This window comes from Cervus canadensis, chromosome 8 (assembly GCF_019320065.1).
Source record: "Cervus canadensis isolate Bull #8, Minnesota chromosome 8, ASM1932006v1, whole genome shotgun sequence".
In the NCBI taxonomy this organism is placed as follows: Eukaryota; Metazoa; Chordata; class Mammalia; order Artiodactyla; family Cervidae; genus Cervus; species Cervus canadensis.
This window is the reverse complement of record NC_057393.1, coordinates 9025776-9042565: the sequence shown is the minus strand read 5'-3', so window position 1 is coordinate 9042565 and position 16790 is coordinate 9025776. Positions and strand designations below refer to the sequence as shown.

Sequence of the window (16790 nt, the reverse complement as noted above, 5' to 3'; positions counted from 1 at the left end):
GCTCTTATAGCCCGAAGCCAAAGCGCCAAAATCCGAGGCTAAGCGAGGAGGGGGCGGTGGCGCAGGCGGCTGCGGGGCCCGGGCTCGGGCTGCGCCTTCGCCTGCCTAATCCCATTTGCCATTGTACGCGCCCAATCGCCGTATACTCCCCGCATTTAACTTGGATGACATTTTGATTTCATCATTAGCATCCGGCGCCGGATTGACGCAGCCCCAAGCCGGGGACTGGTCTTGCCGCCTCCTCCCCGGGAGCCGCCGCCGCCGCCGAGCCGCCTCGCTCCCTCTGTGCCGCGGCAGGGCCGCTCCCCGCCCCTCGGCACCCCTCCCCCATGCGAGCCCGCCCCGGCCGGGCCCTCACCCCGCCCTCCTGCCGCTGGATTTGCGCCCGGGGCGGCCCCCGACTTTGCGCCCCGTAGTTGAGTTCCGTTTATGGTCTGATTTCCGGCGCCCGTCCGCTCTCCCAGCCGCCCGCCTGTCCCGCTCCCTCCCTCCCGGGGACTCGGAGGAGAGGGGACCATGCCGGAGCCCGGGCCGGACGCCCCCGGCACCGCTAGCGCGCAGCCCCCACCGCCGCCGCCCCCGCCTCCCGCGCCCAAGGAGTCCCCGTTCTCCATCAAGAACCTACTCAACGGAGACCACCATCGGCCGCCCCCTAAGCCGCAGCCGCCCCCACGGACGCTCTTCGCTCCGGCCTCAGCCGCCGCCGCCGCGGCAGCCGCCGCGGCCGCTGCGGCCAAGGGAGCCTTGGAGGGAGCCGCGGGCTTCGCGCTCTCGCAGGTGGGCGACCTGGCTTTCCCCCGCTTTGAGATCCCGGCGCAGAGGTTTGCCCTGCCCGCGCACTACCTGGAGCGCTCCCCGGCCTGGTGGTACCCCTACACCCTGACCCCCGCCGGCGGCCACCTCCCGCGACCTGAAGGTACCGACCTATCTTTGAACTTTCGTTGTCTTTCCCCACGAGCCTTTCCGCACTGCGTCCCATCGCAGCCCCGGGACCACCACCCTCCCCCGCCCCATCCTCCCCGACCTGCAACCCACAAACGCGCTTGTTTGGCCAACTTCCTCCGTCCCCTAACTTGGAGCTCCTGCCCGTGCGCTCTGTTGCGCTGCCCGGGAATCCAATCCCACTTGGTGAGGAAAGAAGTGAAGTTGGATCCCGGGCATGGCGCTTCCCGGGAAAAAGGGATCTCGGGCACGAATGGGGAGGTGGCGTCAGGTGGCTGGGACAAGGGGAACTTGGCCTGGATGAAGGGAGTGACCCGGGGGGGGGGTGCCTAAGCTGGAGGCGAATCTGCCTGCGGGCCCCTGGTGGGAGAACTGAGGAAAAGAAAGAAACCGGCCCTGCCGCCTTGTCGCTCCAGCCTGTCCCCGGGAGAAGGTCGGATGTCGGGGCGCGGCGCCTCTCTTCTGGCCCAGCCGGGAAGGAGGCTCGCGGGAATGGTGAGGCCTCGAGGCCTGGGGCCCGGAAGCCGTTGCGGTGTGAGCCTGCGGCCCCCCAGGCGCCAGGCCTCGCTGAAGGTCGTGTCCGTGTGCGTGTGTGTGTCTGTGCGTCCGTCTGTCTGTCTCTCCCCAGCCTCGGAGAAGGCCCTGCTGCGAGACTCCTCCCCCGCCTCGGGTACCGACCGCGACTCCCCCGAGCCGCTGCTGAAGGCCGACCCCGACCACAAGGAGCTGGACTCCAAGAGCACGGACGAGATCATTCTGGAGGAGAGCGATTCGGAGGAAGGCAAGAAGGAGGGCGAGGCGGCGCCGGGCGCGGCCGGGGCAAGCGTGGGGGCGGCGGCGGCGGCGGCGACGCCCGGCACTGAGGACTGGAAGAAGGGCGCAGAGAGCCCGGAGAAGAAGCCCGCGTGCCGCAAGAAGAAGACGCGCACGGTCTTCTCGCGCAGCCAGGTCTTCCAGCTCGAGTCCACCTTTGACATGAAGCGCTACCTGAGCAGCTCGGAGCGCGCCGGCCTGGCCGCGTCCCTGCACCTCACCGAGACGCAGGTCAAGATCTGGTTCCAGAATCGCCGCAACAAGTGGAAGCGGCAGCTGGCGGCCGAGCTGGAGGCGGCCAACCTGAGCCACGCCGCGGCGCAGCGCATCGTGCGCGTGCCCATCCTCTACCACGAGAACTCGGCCGCCGAGGGCGCAGCGGCCGCGGCCGCGGGGGCCCCGGTGCCGGTCAGCCAGCCGCTGCTCACCTTCCCGCACCCCGTGTACTACTCGCACCCGGTGGTCTCGTCCGTGCCGCTGCTCCGGCCCGTCTGAGGCCCGAGAGGGGAGGAGGAGGGAGCGCCCGGCCCCCTTCCCAAACCCCGGAGGAGACTGGGCCGGGCAGAGGGCGCCGAGACGTCCAGCGGCCTTCGGGAGCCGGGGCTCCGGCGCGCGGCCCCGGCCTCCCCTCCCCCAGTCGGTAGCGTTTTTTTTTTTTGTAAGTATTTGCAATGCATTTTCGTGCAATTCACCCCTAATGGATTTGAGGCGCTTCCCCTCTTACTTTTGGTTTCGGTTTATATTAAGAGAAAGCAAGAGACAACATTTCCAGGTCAAATATTTCGGCTGGAAGCTTTTGTAAAATGTGCGATCCTCTCACCCCCCACCCCACTCCCAGATTCTCATTGCGCTGTGACTTTTTGGGTTTATTTTTATACAAGGAAAGTAAACGCAAAGCCTGAACCCCCAGTTTATTCATTTTCTAAAGAACTATTTTCAGAAGTCGAGGGAGAGAGAGAGAGAATTCACATTGTACTTTTATTCTGGATCTCTGGGTGTGGCTGTTCCCCTTTACTCCCAATCAATTATTCCCCAATTTTCAGAATCTGAGCAGCTTCTCATAAGAACCCAGACTCAGGCCACTTTTCTCTCTCCTCTCTCCGGCAGAGGTCTGTCGCAGTTCACCTCTTCATTGGTCCCTTTTTGTGATGGATGAATTCTCTAAGTGTTTAAAGGGAAAGGACAAGATAGCCCACAATCGGACTTCTGATTTTTGAAACACCTCCACATCTGGCCTGGTGTGAATGATCTTATTTATTAGTAGCCTCTGTTTGGGAAATTTCATTTGTTGGTAAATTATTATTAATATTCCTATTGTTACTTTGTTCCCTGTTTTGAGAGAGTGATTTCAATATTAAAAAACAAACAAACCTATTTTTTATCCTCTCCCCCTATCTTTTTGTTCTGCAGTAACTGTTGTACTTTTGACCTGTGCAATATTGTACAAAATTTCCTGAGAGCCCTGCTTCTTCCTCTGCGGAGAGAAGCTGACGTTTTCAATGTCTAATCCCAGTCAATCGTTTATGAGGAGGAAATTAAGGAGAAAAGGGGGAAGGAAGGAAACAAGGATAGGTAGGGATGCTCAAAGAAGTAAGATAGGCATACTGGAGCGCTTTAAGTGAAGGACAATCAATTTAGGAGAATTTTAACTTATTTGATAAATGTACAGATTTCTTGTAAAGTTCACCCTCAACTCCTCAGGGCTCCTGGCTCTGCCGCCCAATCTTTTTCCTTTCTGTCGGCTACACCTGTTGTTCCGCGGTAGTTTGTCCCTGCCACCCTTCACCCTCCCCCCTGCCCGGATTCAGGCCCTTTTTAAGAAAAAAGGGGGGGGGGGAATCACAAAATATTGTTACACTTCATGTTGTCGTGAAATGGAATTAATTAAAAAGAAAAGCGAAGCATTTCCTGTGGCCAGAGTGTGTAACTTTGGACGGTTTCCCCCAGAGCAGGTGTCTCCAAACTCTTTTCTGCCTCGCTCTCTGGCTGCCTCTGCAGACTGGCCGAGTCCGACCTCGACGTACACCCCTCTAATCGGGGGGCGGCGGAGACAGAGGCGGCTTTGTTCAGAGACCAGAGCTGCGCTCTCCGCCCCCCCGGTGCCGTCTGCCTCTTGAAACGCCGGTGCGAGCAAGGGAAGAATGCGAGGCGGAAGGGGTGAGGACCTAGTCTTATCTAGTTCGAGAAATCGAGCGCAGCGACAGCAGCGAGCTGAGACCTCTGGTTATTTCCGATCGCAGGGCAGCCGCCTCGAATTCCGTTCCCAGGCCGCGGGGTCCTTTAGGAGCCGCGAGCTTCTGGGCAGAACATCCCTGGGCATCGTGGGCCCGAGTGGAGTTGGCTCCGGCTTCCTCCGGGATGCGGGCTGGGGAGGGAAGAAGGGGGTGAACTTGGAGCTTAGCCGGGGGAGCCAGAGGCCGATCGCGACGCCCTCCTGGGCGCGGCCAGGCCGCGAGAGGGCGACCCTAGGGAGGCGAGCCAGCCCTAGAGACCGCGGCTCGCGACTCCGGTATAGAGAGGCCTCCCCAGGCCTGGAGGCACTGTGGCTCCCGGGGCGGTTCGGATGTGGACACGGCCATGGTCTGTCCAGTGCCGGGGAGCAGAGGCCACCCGACTGCGGCGGCGGCGGCGACCGAGAGGACTGTCTCCTCGTGGCCAGATCCTTTTCTGTGCACCGCGCCAACGCCTCGCGGGCGCACGCTTTCTTTGGGTCCCCCACCCCGATCTCGGCCGCTACGGGGAAGCGCAGCGCTGGCGGTTCCCGGGCTCTCGCCGGGCCCCGGCCTCTACGCTCCGCGTAGACCGCCTGCCGAACCCCGCGCTCCCGGAGCCGCTCGCGAGCGCGGGTCCTGAGGGCGGAGGCAGGGGCTCGCTCCGGAGCCTCTCGCCTGTGCGGCGCGGCAGCCTGCCTTAGGGCTTGGGGTCCGCACGCCCGGCTCCTGGCTGGGCGCGTTTGAAGCTGGGGAGCCAAGAAGGGGGAGATGAGGAACCCGGAGACGGCGAAGACTCGGGCGAGCACACCAAGGGCGCGGCCGCTGGGGAGCGCCTGCACGCGCCCCCATGCCTTCTCCCAGAGCTTTACAGTTGCTCAAGCCCAGTCCACAGGATTGATTATACTGTGGCTGAAACGTAGAGTATCGTTTTCTATTGACGGGAAACTGCCTCCAAATAAACTGGCATGCGTATTTATGGCAAGATTTAGCCTGGACCTCAGTGGAAGACAGATCTGCCTTTATTTCCCTCTGGTTTGGGATAAAAACGAGGGCATGTGTCACAAGTGAAAAATAAACAGAAATTCAGGGGCCAAATATGTTATTCCATGTGTTACCTGCAAACACAGTGATGCCTTTTACTGTTGGCAATACTAACTGCGGGACAGGCCAATAACAGCTCATTAAAAATAATGTTGCAATAGCAAACACATTCTTAGATTTTACAGCCAGAACACGATGTTATCAACCGCCAAAATACTTCTTTATTTGTGTTTGGATTCTAGAAAACGGTTCTTGACTGACCCGGTCTTTACAAAGTCGAGAAATAGCTGGTTCTCCACCGGCACAGTTGATTCTTTGTCCTGGCCTCCCTTTCCCTCCCTTTGAGGACCCCCCCTCCGTTGCCCTAGGCAGGGGAGTCCCAGGAGCCAAGGTGCATGCCCTGGGGGAGGAACGTGGCTGGACTGTGGCCCGGGACTGGCCGAGATGTGAGCCTAGAAGCCTGCCCAGGCAGAAAACCTCCAACTCGCTACTTTTGGGTGGGGGGGTCTCAGTATTTCTCAGGACGCAAGAGACAGCACGGAGGCTGCTCCCTGAGCATGAAGCATTCTAGGCTCTACTGCAAGCCTGTGTAGAGGCCAAGACAGCACTTGGTGAGACTGAACTGGCCTGGGGTCATCTGCCCCCTGCCCCCCACCCCCAGACAGAATGCTTCTGTAGGTGCTGCCTCGGGAAATTGCCAGGAGCTGCCAGAACCGCTCAGCAGAAGGGGTTATGTGGGGGCGAGTGAGGGTACCTCCAGCTCAACTCCTCCAAGACTTCTGTCCTGGGAAGCCAGAGCTGCTGGTATGCCCTAACCTAGGACACTGAGCCAACACCCCTTACTATCCCTTTGGATGGTGGAATCCAGCCTTCTCTCTGATCCTAACTTCAGATCCTTCCCCCCATGGGAACCCCCAATTAAGTCAGTGCAATGGCATCAGCCTCCTGGCTTAATAGTTTCTGCACCATCCAAACACACACACACAAACAACATACAGGATACACTCACACTCATAGGTGATTTAAAACACTCACCCCACCCCACCCCACTTTAGTTAGAGCTCCTGACAGACCCCATATGCAGGGGTTCCCAGGAAGCAACCTGTATATGTGTTGAGCATCACATCTGCATTATGATCCCACAGCATCACAACAGCAGACTCAGTCAGGCACATGTTGTTCTGGGTGCCTGGGCAGCTGGTTTTCTCTGATGGCCCCAGGCTAAGGCAAGCTGGGAAGAGCCTTGGGGAGAAGATTGGGTAGGGAGCGAGGTGGCGCTGAAACCTCTGCTGCACGAAGCTTGAAATCTTCCGAGCAGAGATGCCTCCTGTTCCCTCCTCACCAGCCACCTGGGACAAACTGTGGACGCCGCCAACATCCCACTGCAGACCCCCATATGCTTATAGGCCAGGACCTCACTCGGAGCCGGGGGTCCCACTGTGTCCGGCTCTGAGCACCGGCGAGCATCTCGGAGCCCTGGGAGACTAGTGAGCAAGCTCTCGAGCTGTTTCTGTTGGCAACACAGATGTATTTCTTTTATTTGGTAGTAAATAGAGCAGGTGTGTGTACATCAAATAAGGCCAAGACAGATATAAACTGCCCCCGCCCCCGCCACTGGACGCTCATTCTGAACCAGGACGTCCCTTGGCAGGCCCTGGCACGCCAGAAGCCCAGAGCGCGCGCTGGAGGGTAGAGCGGGGAGAAAGAGGAGGAGGCACGCAGGTCGGTGGGATTTGCTTTCTCTTCTGCAAGCGCACGCTGGGGCAGCCTGGGCCCGGGCGAGGGGAGTGGGGGTCAGAGCAGCGGTGGCCCTGAGGGCTCCGCAACTTTCGACCCTCGGGGGCTTTGACGAGAGCTGGTGTTGTTGAGCTGCCTGGGCCTGGGCCAAGCGTTCCTGCTTCTACCGCGCGGGGTACCTGAACTTCCCTGGAGAGGCCCTGCGGGGGCTGGAGACTTATCTGAGAACCGCCCTGCCCGCCTCCCGGGCCCCATGTCGCCCCACCCCTCGCGCTTGTCCACGCCCCGGGCCCTGAGACCCATTCCGGAGGTTTCTTCCCCTTAGCGATCCGAGCGTGGACCGCCAAGCGGCCAAAGACCTTGCTAGTGGTCACGGCGGCGGGGTCGGAGTGTAAAAGCCGTGAGTCCCTTGGAAACCCTCACTTGGGGGTCCAAAGCACAGCTGGGGAAGCCCCTGGAATGTCGCCCTCCAGGGCACTTGCACCTGGCCGGGCAGAGGCACTTCTCCGCCCCTCCTCCCGGCTTCCCGCCCATTCTCTGCTCGCCCACCCCCGCCCAGCCTGCTGCCAGTCTCTGCCTTTTGGGTGCGAGCGATCCGTTCGCCTGGGCGCGCGCATCTCGCAGTGTGCACGGCCACGTGGGCAGTGCGCCTGTCTGGGCGCGCGGGACGAATGGTGACCTTCGGCCTACGAACATTTGGGAGGGTGCTGTAGGCGAATGGCGGAAGAGAGAAGAGGGCCACAAAGATAACCGCAGTGCTGTACTCTGGAGCCCCGCCTGGAGCCCCGGACCCGGATCTTGAGATCTGGGATGCGCCAGTTCCCGAACCTGGCGCCTGTTGCGGAAGTACCCTGGAGGTTTATTGGGGGTTGGGGGGAGCGCTTTCTAGGTAATCCGGTCTCAGACAGCAGCGCAGCGGGTGTCCACTTTTCCGCTAGGGATCTTTCCCCACCCTTCTGCCTCCAGGATCCCGTTGCACTTCCACCGTGTGTCCGGGCAGTTTCGGAGACCAGCGACAAGAGATAGTTGGAGGCAGCGGGCCTTCTCAGTTTCCAGGAGATGCCCACTTGTTGTACTCGCCCAGCTCCCTTCCTTGGCTGCTGCTCCAGGCGATGCCTCTTCGCAGCGAAAACTGCCCCCCAAATCTCTGTCGCCGGATTCCTAAAGGATCCCTTCCGGTTGCAGTGGACCGAGAGGAAAAAGAGTTGAGGGAGAGGTGAGAGCGAAGAGAGCGAGAACGCGCCGAGAGCGCGTGGCTCCCATCATTTAGACTGGAACTGCGAGGTGGAGTCACCTGGCGTGCCTCACCCGAGCGCTAAAGTCTTAAAGAAAAAGAAAGAATCCCCTTCTCTCGTGAGCTTCGCCGCCCTCGCCCCCCTTGGTGATGGAGTGCACGCATCAGATTTTCATCAAAGTTCTATTAAGTGAAACATAGGTTGCAGGGCACCCTTTGATTGAAACAGTTTAAATTTTAATTGTGTTTTTAATTTGACATATAGTTGCAGAAAGGAATGACACTGCGTCGCCAAGGGGCGGTCGATTTTCTTAATTTCTCCCGGAGGAATTGATGAGTCTATCAGGCCACTAGATTGGAAACCCATTAAAGCTCTCTGGTTAGGCTGTTAATTGGAACTTGATGGATGTGGGGAGGGGGGTGTTGGGACTCGGCTATGCTGATCCAATCTTCATGACTTTCTGTTTTCCAATAAATTACACAATTCATTTTCCAGCCGCAGATTACATAAATTGTACACCTCTGGGGCTCTCTTTTTCAAATAGGGAGCCCTTTTCCCCAAAAGCCTATTGCAAGATGTCATTTGCACCAAAGAACGAACAGCAGAGGCCCTTGAATGAAAATCGAAACATAATCAACGTTTATACTTAGAAAATTTATTGAGATCATTTTCTCTGGTATTTCCTTATTTTAAAGTTTCGACGCGCCATATATCATAATCCACTCGCACAAAGGAGGGGGGGGGCAGACTGTGTTTAATATTTATCGAAGCTTGATTCCAAGATCAAACTTGTTTATGACTTCATCTGTCATTTCGGAGGGAGCCTTCTTCCACTATTACCCGGCTCAGCCAGCCTATTTCCCGACTGCCGCAGAGCAGAGAGGATCAATTTTTATTAGGCTTCTCGGCAAGTTTGCTCTGGGCCGCTTTAATATTGAGCAGCAGCATAATCTCGAGACCTAAACTTTAAGCGTCCTTTCAGTCTCGGAAAGTTTATCATTCCTTGGAACTCGGTTATGCCTAATTCCCAGGAAACGGGAAGGGGAGGGGGGAGCGATCCCAAGGATGACGAGGGGCCTGACTCCCGGGGTAGCGATGTTAATCTGGTTGAACTAAGGAGGGGCGGAGCTACCCCAAGACTAGGAGGGTGGGGCGGGAGGTGGGACCGAGTGGAAGGATTACCACGCTCTAGGGCAGAGAGACAGGGTGTCTGTGGGTGGTTGTTCCTGAAGCTGAAGGTTCCTGGCCGTGTGATTTGCAGCTGCGCTCAGCCCAGGAGAGGGCGTCTGGGTCTCTGCCTTCGCCATGAATTCTCGGGGATCCCCCGCCCCAAGTGCTAAGAGAGGGCGGGGAGATCCTGTCCTGGGCCTCTGGCCCCTGCAGTGGGACTGCTGTCCGTAACCGAGGGGTAGCGGGAGACCCCGCCCGTGACCAGTTGAAAGGAGAGGAGGCGTGGAGGACCCGTTTGCCCGGTCTCCCCCCAAAGCCTCTCTGCTGCAGCCTTCCCGCCTTCGGCCTGCGCCACCACCACCATCATTTCCCGGGCTCGGGGCAGTGTGTCTGGCGCTGCAGCGCACGTTTGCGGACGAATGCTTGCCACGGCGGAAGCGTCATGCCGACGCAAGCCTGAGGTTTACGGTGTTCGCGTCCGAAGAGGTGCCTGGGCGGAGGAGGAGGAGGCTGCGCAGGAGCGCGCGCCTGTGCAGACCAGACCGTCGAAGCGATCGCGAGGAGCGTAGCGAGCAGGCGGAGAACCTGGCCAGAAGGCTCCTTCTGGCTTCCCTCCCAAATTAGCCCGCGGAAGCGGGTGGTGGCGGCGGCTGTGGGTCGCGAGGCTGCACGGTTTCTTAAGAGTCCTCAAACCAGTCTGCACGCCCGCCCCCGACCCCCCGAAGCTTGCCGGGTCTGGGAGTTGCTTCTCCGAGGCTCATCCCAGAGGCCCCGCCTCTGCCACACCTGGCCACTGCCTTGGCAGAGGCCAGCTCCACCCAAACACCCGTCCGGGCGGGCTTGAGATAGCCGGGGTCCTCACAGTCTACCCCGCAGCCACTCCCAAGCTCAGCATCAATGCTTGCCCCAGCCCCTCGCCCCTTCCCCAGGGCCGCGTACAGGCAGTGGGACAACCTCGGGCTTCCATCTTGCTTACTCTACTTGGGCTGGTCACTTTTTTTTCTCCTGGGCCTCAGTTTCCCCGCCTGTACACTGGGGCTAAGGATCGGCACCACAGGTTTGCTCTGAGGATTCAAGTGAAGAATGACCAGATGCGCTCTGGATAGTCCAGGTTGCCGGCGTCGAGTATTTGCTAGCTCAGAAGGGTTCAACGAAAGCCCTCCTTCTACCCCCAAGGATGTTTCTTCCCCAGGCTCCCGCTCGCCGCGTCGGCCTATTTCCCGCGGGGTGGGCGCAGCCCGGCCGGGAGACCCACGCGGAGAGGTCGCACGCTGGTGTGAGTCGGCTGATGGTTTCCAGGATGCTCCCTTCTACCCCGCAACCGTGCGGGGGCGCGCGGGCCGGGCTGTGACGTGGCCCGGGAGCTCGCGCCGCGGCCGCGCAGAGGAGGACGCGCAAATTGTATTTCAGCACCGGGTCCTTCCGGGTTAATGAGCTGACACCATGATTAAAGCTGACCATTTGTAATGTGTCTCGACCCCGCCGCCGAGCCCTGAAGAGGTTAATGCGGTGACGGAGGCCGGCACCTGCCCCTCGCCGGCCTCCCTCCCGGGCCGTGGCGCACAGCCTCCGGCCCCCGCCCCCTCGCCTGCCCCTGCCCCCGCTGCGCCGCCGACTCCTAATCAATTAGCCCATTAACGAGCCCTTGGAGGAGTTAAGTAGGAAGAGGTTCTGCTACGGGTAGGGCTGCAGTCGGTAACTCACCGCGGCTAATGATATTATAAGCGTTTTACTCAATAACCCGGGCGCGGCGCGGGCGAGGAGGAACTGCACCGTCATGGGGGCAGCGTCTGGACATTTGTGGGGACTGATTCAGAGTCTCCCCTCTCCCTTGGCTGCATTTGGGGGGGGGCACCGTAGGGTCAGGGCTCCTGGGATCATTTGGGCGAGCCGTACCGGAGGCTGCAGACCCCGGGCTGAGGTCGCCTGAGCGCCTTGGAGTCTTGCCTCACCTTGGGTTCCTCAAGGCTTGTGTAGACAACTATGCCCCCGAAACGTTTTGCCTGCGTCGCATGGGTTCCGCCTCTGGTACCAGTTGATCTGGGAATTAAAAAAGCAGGAGTCAGGGCTTTGAGGGGGGCGTGCAAACACCTTAGGGAACTACGGGTAACTAAGCGCCTACCGCAAGCTGTGCTCAGAATTAGGCACTTTGACCTCATTTAGCTTCTTCGAGGCGATCGTTGCTTTCCCCTAATTTAAAAAATGAGAAAACCAAGGCTCAGAAAGTAAGAATCCTGTTCAAGGTCACCTCCCCATTTGAATACCCTTTGCCTAATCCTAAAACTATAGTCCTCACCTCTTTCTCCCCTTTCCTGGGGCAAATCGCTATTTTTGCAGCAATTCCCTGACCTCCAATATTTACCTAAAAACGAGAGTCAGGGAAGACATTGCCGAGCTTTGGGCTGTTTACAGAGGTTTACAGGGTACCTTTCATTCCTACCTAGGCCATTCTCAAAACAGGTGAAGGGAAGGGGATATTAATGGGGCCGTATCACCTATGAAGCCAGTGAGGCTCTGATTGGGACTTCGACTTGTCCAAGTTCACCTAGCGTGTAAATGGTGGTGCTGGGACTTGAACCTGGATCTCCCGAAACAAGATCTAGGGCCTCCCCACCCCCCATAACGATTATGCAGTCCTGCTGGGCCTGTGACAAGGTTGGGGTCTGTAGGGAGGAAGGGCCAAAGTTGTCTGCTCCCAGGCCTCCTAGTTAAGCTGCTAGGAAGAGCATCAGTTCCCATGTGCACGCTCCTAAATCCCACGACCCTCAGCCTCCCCCCGCGGGGCGCAGAGGCCTGTCAGCCCTACCTGCCTTCCCAGCAGAGAAGGGATGAGGGTCATGGGGAGATGGGGAGGGTCATGGCGAGCCTGTGAGCCCCTTTGAGGGTGCGAGGACCTGTCGCCTAAAGGAGGCGTGGGGCCACTCCTGTTCTGAGCCCCGGGCTGCCCCTGTCTCTTGAGAGAGCCGGGGTCTGAGCCATCAGAGATGCCACAGAGGCTAGGAACCTGGCTGTCATCCATCCTGCTTTCGGTCCAGGCTGGTTGGACACAGCAGATGCCCGCTGGACTCTTCGCGAGCTCGTGGGAGGACAGCGGCTGTGAGAGCCGGGCCTGTGCTTTTTGAAATTTTCCGGGGCCGCTCGGCGGCGCTGCGATTGGCCGCGTCCGAGTAACCTCTATGCAAATGAGGCCGCGCCACCACCGCGCCGCCGGGGACCCGGCGAGCTGGCGGGCAAGGAAGGGGCATTCGCGCCGGGGCTGGGCGGGCGCACCTGAAGCCGGGCGGGCAGGGACCCCTGCGCAGCTGTCGGGTGCCCCCGTTTCCCCAGCGCAGAGGGGACGCCTCGCCAGCTTCGCCGCCCCCTCCCCCAGCTCCCCTCCCCGCCCCTCCCCCCCCCCGCCTGCCTGCCTGCACCACCTTCCACCCAGATCATCTCTAAAGGGAGTTCTTGGTTTCCTCCGATTTCTTATGAACCCAGGATGGGCAGCAAGGAAGATGCGGGCAAAGGGTGTCCGGCGGCCGGCGGCGTCTCCAGCTTCACCATTCAGTCCATCCTGGGCGGGGGCCCCTCGGAGGCGCCGAGAGAGCCGGCCGCCTGGCCGGCCAGGAAGCGCAGCCTGTCCGTGTCCTCGGAGGAGGAGGAGCCGGACGACGGCTGGAAGGCACCCGCCTGCTTCTGCCCAGACCCGCACGGCCCCAAGGAGCCCGGCTCCAAGCACCACCCCCCCATCCCCTTTCCTTGCCTGGGTAAGGATCGCAAGCCGCCGGGTCGGCCTGGAGCAAGCTCTAGGGGAGGGAAACTGTACCGGGGCTCTCGCGTCGGGCCCCCCGCCCCCGGCCAGAGCCGCGGCCGCTCGGGGTCCGGGGCCGAGGGTGGGGACGGGGAGAGGCGAGCTCCTCGCTGACTCCTCCGCCCCGCGGGCGCTCGGGAAGAAACCTGGAACACGGATGCCGCGCGGCGCGGTTTGGGGGAAGGTTGGGTTGAAGGGAGTGTTTGTGGGTTTGGCACAGGGCCGGCCGCTCTCAAGGCTCTGCCCGCAATATCCCCTTTGCACATCGGATACTTTCTGCACACGAGGTCTGGAACTCGGATCTGAGCGGTCCGTCCGTCCGTCTCTACCGCAGTCGCCTTCTGCTTCCTTTTCTTCTCTCTCTTCCCCTCTCTCGACCTCTGCCTCTCTTTCTCCCCTCCTCCTCCTCGGAATGATTAGCACTCCAAGATGATTGACAATGGTGCCTTTCAGAGATGGTTCCTCTTTACAACATCTGACCAAGGGGAGCCCCGTGTCAGTCCTTGGCGTGATTTCCGAAGAAACGGCCTGTGAAACGATGCCACCCTATAAAGCTCAGGGAACTCTTCCAGCTCAGTTACTACAAGGCAAAATCATCTTTTACAAAGATGCTAATGTTCCCCCCTCCAGACTTCCTCCCCCTGTTGCCACAGGTCCTTTCAGGAAGCTGGGAGCACAGAGATCCCAGGCTCCAAGTAGCTGGGTCCCTCTCCTGTTGCTTTTCAAAAGCCGGGTGCCGCTTTCTGGGTTTCAGCGAGAGGGCTAGAAGAGTAGGAGCTGAGATCCAGGAAGATGGGAACCAAGGCTGCAGGCGCCAGCCAAGCCCCTGGTCCTAGCAGGAGCTGGGGGTCCCTGAGGCGCCCCAACTCCATGGCCCTCTTGTCTGTTCTCACTCCCCAGGTACCCCCAAGGGCAGCGGAGGCGCGGGGCCGGCGAGCTCGGAGCGCAAGCCTTTCCTTTCTTCTTCGCACCCGGACTTTAAGGAAGAGAAAGACAGGCTCTTGGCCGCGGGCTCACCGTCGCCGGGGCCCGAGCGGCCGCGGGACAGCGGCGGCGCCGAGCGGCAGGCGGGCGCGGCCAAGAAGAAGACGCGCACGGTCTTCTCGCGGAGCCAGGTGTACCAGCTCGAGTCCACCTTCGACATGAAGCGCTACCTGAGCAGTTCGGAGCGCGCCTGCCTCGCCTCCAGCCTGCAGCTCACCGAGACCCAGGTCAAGACTTGGTTCCAGAACCGCCGCAACAAGTGGAAGCGGCAGCTCTCTGCCGAACTGGAGGCGGCCAACATGGCGCACGCGTCGGCGCAGACTCTGGTGGGCATGCCGCTGGTGTTCCGGGACAGCTCGCTGCTGCGCGTGCCGGTGCCGCGCTCGCTCGCCTTCCCCGCGCCGCTCTACTACCCGGGCAGCAACCTCTCGGCCTTACCTCTCTACAACCTCTACAACAAGCTCGACTACTGAGAGCGGCCCGCCGGCCCCGCGCCGCGCGCCCTCCCGCCCGCTCCCCGCCAGGCGGGCGCGGGCTGCCCCCACCCCCCCACTCCGGAGCAGGCGGCGCGTTCCCAGAAATATTACTAAATACACCATGTGTATTCATTATCTCTTATTTATGGCTTCTGCCCTACTTTGGTTTGATTGTTTCTGGTATTTATCGGCATCCCTCCAGCCAGATCATTTGCTCTCTACCCGCCCCCCCAAACAAACCAATACATTTTGAAAACCATTTTGGAGGCGACATTCTAGGGTGGTGGTCGGACAGGGAGTTTCGGTCAGATTGACATTGGCCGGTAGGCCAAAAAAAAAAAAAAATCAGGAAAAAACCCCCACCAAACCAGATACATTCTTCTCCCCGTATATATACCTGTATATATGCACACGCACACACGGCCGGCCAAGCCAGTCCTTGGGGGCTTTGAACAATGATCTCAATGCCTCTTTCCATTTCCCTTGTCCCGAGAATGGATAGGGGCGAAAGGGGGATAAATTTCAGATCTGTAAATATTTTTAAAAAGAAAAAATAAAACATTTTAAGCATCGTTGCTAACTTTGGTGCAATTGATTGGCCGGCGTGCTAACGCGCAGGTTTTTGTCGCTTTTCCACGGACAGTGCAGGAGTGCGTCAGAGGAGGTCTGGCTCGCCCCACCTGGAAGGTGGGGCGGAGGTCAGAGGTTAAAGGTCGGGCGCCGCCGAGATGGCACGTGGTTGGAGGCGCACCCCATTCCACTAGCCTGTGCCCTAGTCTCCGCGCGGTCGGAGACTCAGCCCGGCCGGGATCCAGCTCCCGGGGCGCCGAGAGGGATAGATGCGGGACTGCAGTTGCCAAAGCAGTTGCCTCCTGGAACGAGCTTCTTTCTAGTCCTGGGAGCGGCTTGGTGTTGGCGGCAGCACGGGGCCGTGCGACGTGGTCCAGTCAGTGACAGGAGCCTCCTCTCCGAGGGCACAGGGCAGGTGGGGCGGCCCTGCCTCGATCAGCTGTCCAGCCCGGTTTGCTCGTCCCCCAACCTGGCGCGACAAGACTTACAGCCGCTCGCAGTTCCCAAGCCGGTGGCAGGGTTGCGCGCCCGGCGCGGCGCAGGAACACAGCACAGAGAGGCGGCCCTTCGGCCGAGGAGGGATGAGGCCCGAGACCGGGCAAAGAAAGCTCAGAAGGCAAAGGCTCCGCCCCACACTTTTTGTTGTTGTTCGTGGTTTTGCATGGAGCGTGGCTAAGTGGCCCGGTGTCGGGCAGGCACGTGGCAGCTGGCACTGAATGGAACCTTGATGCGCTGTCTGCGCGCCCACGGACTTCAGCGCCCCAACACCTGCCGCCGCACCCTGGCTTGGGAGGGCGCGGCATCAAGAGGACAGAGGCGCGCGAGTGTCATGCAAATCCCAGGCTTGCAGTGTGAGACCGCAGCCACCTGTTCCTTGTACAACGTCGGAAAAAAAAAAAAGAAATAGCCTGAGCTTTCAGGAGGCTGACGGTTCAGTGTCACGTGAGGCGAGCTCCCGGGTTTTCCGGCCCGAGCTACTCCTTAGCCGCTGCTAAGGTGCTGGGAGTCAGCAGCGCGGAGGCCTGATCTCATCCTCTAGAAGGAAAACCTCGACTTGATGGACCGGTCTCTTGGAGTCAAGAGACATGGAAATTATCTGCAGTTTGTGAAAGTATGCAGGATATCTGTAATCCGTCCTTGTGATCCACAGTATCATGTCTAAAATACCTGAAGCTTTATTCATATTTGAGGTTTCTATTTTTTCTTCTCACGTTAAATTTCATGAAATTTACAAACTATTTCAAGATGACACCTGAAGGATGCTACCCAAGAACCCATGTGCCAAAGTTGTTAGGTCAATTGCATTTATTTCATTCCAGCTGAGTTCAATAAATATTTACTGTATCCTAGTAAATAGGGCTGGGAACTATGCTAGATATCCTCCAGTCAGAGAGAGAAAACTAACACTGCATCTTTCTTCTGATACTTTTGGTACACATACTTCAATGATAACCGGCTTTAAAATTTTCTTTTCCTCTCAAGTTGCTCTTTGAATATTCTATGCAAAATTAAGGCAAATAGCCTTCAAGGAACTACTTGTAAAGAAATGTTTCATCCATATCATTTTGGTCAGCACTTCCATAGATTGTTTTTTAAAGAGATGATGGTTTTAACAGCATTATCACTATATCTTTCTTGGGCTTACTTCTTTTATAGGAAGTGGTTTTGTGTAGACAGTTAATGGCAAAGTAGTTTTTGCCCTTAGGATTTTAGGGATGACCCATTTCGTTTGTCATATAGTGGGAACTTCACTTTTTTACTAATCCAGAAATTAGGAGTCAAAGGTGATCCAACAGTGTGATTAGTTTCTAGGAATTCC

At 58.7% G+C, this 16790-nt stretch overlaps 2 protein-coding genes across 2 annotated transcripts; both read left to right on the top strand.

Annotated features, from left to right (window-relative positions):
• The first annotated feature begins 516 nt into the window (after nucleotides 1-516).
• Nucleotides 517-3634, top strand: HMX3 (H6 family homeobox 3). The gene is made up of 2 exons (XM_043477312.1): nucleotides 517-916; nucleotides 1571-3634. The coding sequence occupies exons 1-2, from the start codon at nucleotides 517-519 to the stop codon at nucleotides 2248-2250; spliced, it is 1080 nt and encodes a 359-aa protein (XP_043333247.1). The 3' UTR covers nucleotides 2251-3634.
• Nucleotides 3635-6642: 3008 nt separating this feature from the next.
• On the top strand, nucleotides 6643-14970 carry HMX2 (H6 family homeobox 2). The gene is made up of 3 exons (XM_043477313.1): nucleotides 6643-6731; nucleotides 12629-12897; nucleotides 13842-14970. Exons 2-3 carry the CDS (start codon nucleotides 12630-12632, stop codon nucleotides 14396-14398), a joined length of 825 nt encoding a protein of 274 aa, XP_043333248.1. The 5' UTR covers nucleotides 6643-6731; nucleotide 12629; the 3' UTR covers nucleotides 14399-14970.
• Nucleotides 14971-16790: the final 1820 nt, after the last annotated feature.

Bases quoted from the DNA above. Each gene is read 5' to 3' on its own strand.
- HMX3 (XM_043477312.1), top strand. From the start codon at position 517: ATGCCGGAGCCCGGGCCGGACGCCCCCGGCACCGCTAGCGCGCAGCCC. The intron at 917-1,570 runs GTACCGACCTAT...GTCTCTCCCCAG, and splicing joins CCACCTCCCGCGACCTGAAG to CCTCGGAGAAGGCCCTGCTG.
- HMX2 (XM_043477313.1), top strand. From the start codon at position 12,630: ATGGGCAGCAAGGAAGATGCGGGCAAAGGGTGTCCGGCGGCCGGCGGC. The intron at 12,898-13,841 runs GTAAGGATCGCA...CTCACTCCCCAG, and splicing joins CATCCCCTTTCCTTGCCTGG to GTACCCCCAAGGGCAGCGGA.